The sequence below is a fragment of the Merops nubicus genome, unplaced genomic scaffold (assembly GCF_000691845.1).
Source record: "Merops nubicus isolate BGI_N331 unplaced genomic scaffold, ASM69184v1 scaffold21730, whole genome shotgun sequence".
NCBI lineage: Eukaryota > Metazoa > Chordata > Aves > Coraciiformes > Meropidae > Merops > Merops nubicus.
In genome coordinates, this window is record NW_008585129.1 from 6,371 (window position 1) to 6,598 (window position 228).

General features: G+C 69.3%; 1 protein-coding gene across 1 annotated transcript in view; it reads right to left on the reverse strand.

Moving 5' to 3' along the window:
- The window catches only part of LOC103779023 (NEDD4-like E3 ubiquitin-protein ligase WWP2), a gene marked incomplete at its 5' end in the record, with an annotated part of 6,996 nt that overhangs the window by 6,267 nt on the left and 501 nt on the right, over positions 1-228 (reverse strand). The window contains one exon of the mRNA XM_008946643.1: positions 51-122. Coding sequence (XP_008944891.1) covers positions 51-122 — 72 coding nt within the window. The remainder of the gene's footprint in view (positions 1-50; positions 123-228) is intronic.

Here is a 228-nt window from a genome sequence, read left to right on the forward strand (position 1 = left end):
GGATGCCCGCCTCGCCACCTCCCCGGCCCCACGCCCCGGCACTGCCTCACCTGCTGGAAGGAGTCCTCAAAGAGCGTCTGTCGGGAAACGCTGATCTTCACATGGCTGGGCAACGCGTTTGACTACGAGCGAGGCAGAGGCACAAGGCTTTGTGCAGGCTGGCTCTCCTCGCCTGCGCCTGCCCACGCACCCACCCAGCCCCGCGGCTCAGCACCCCCCAGCCCCGCG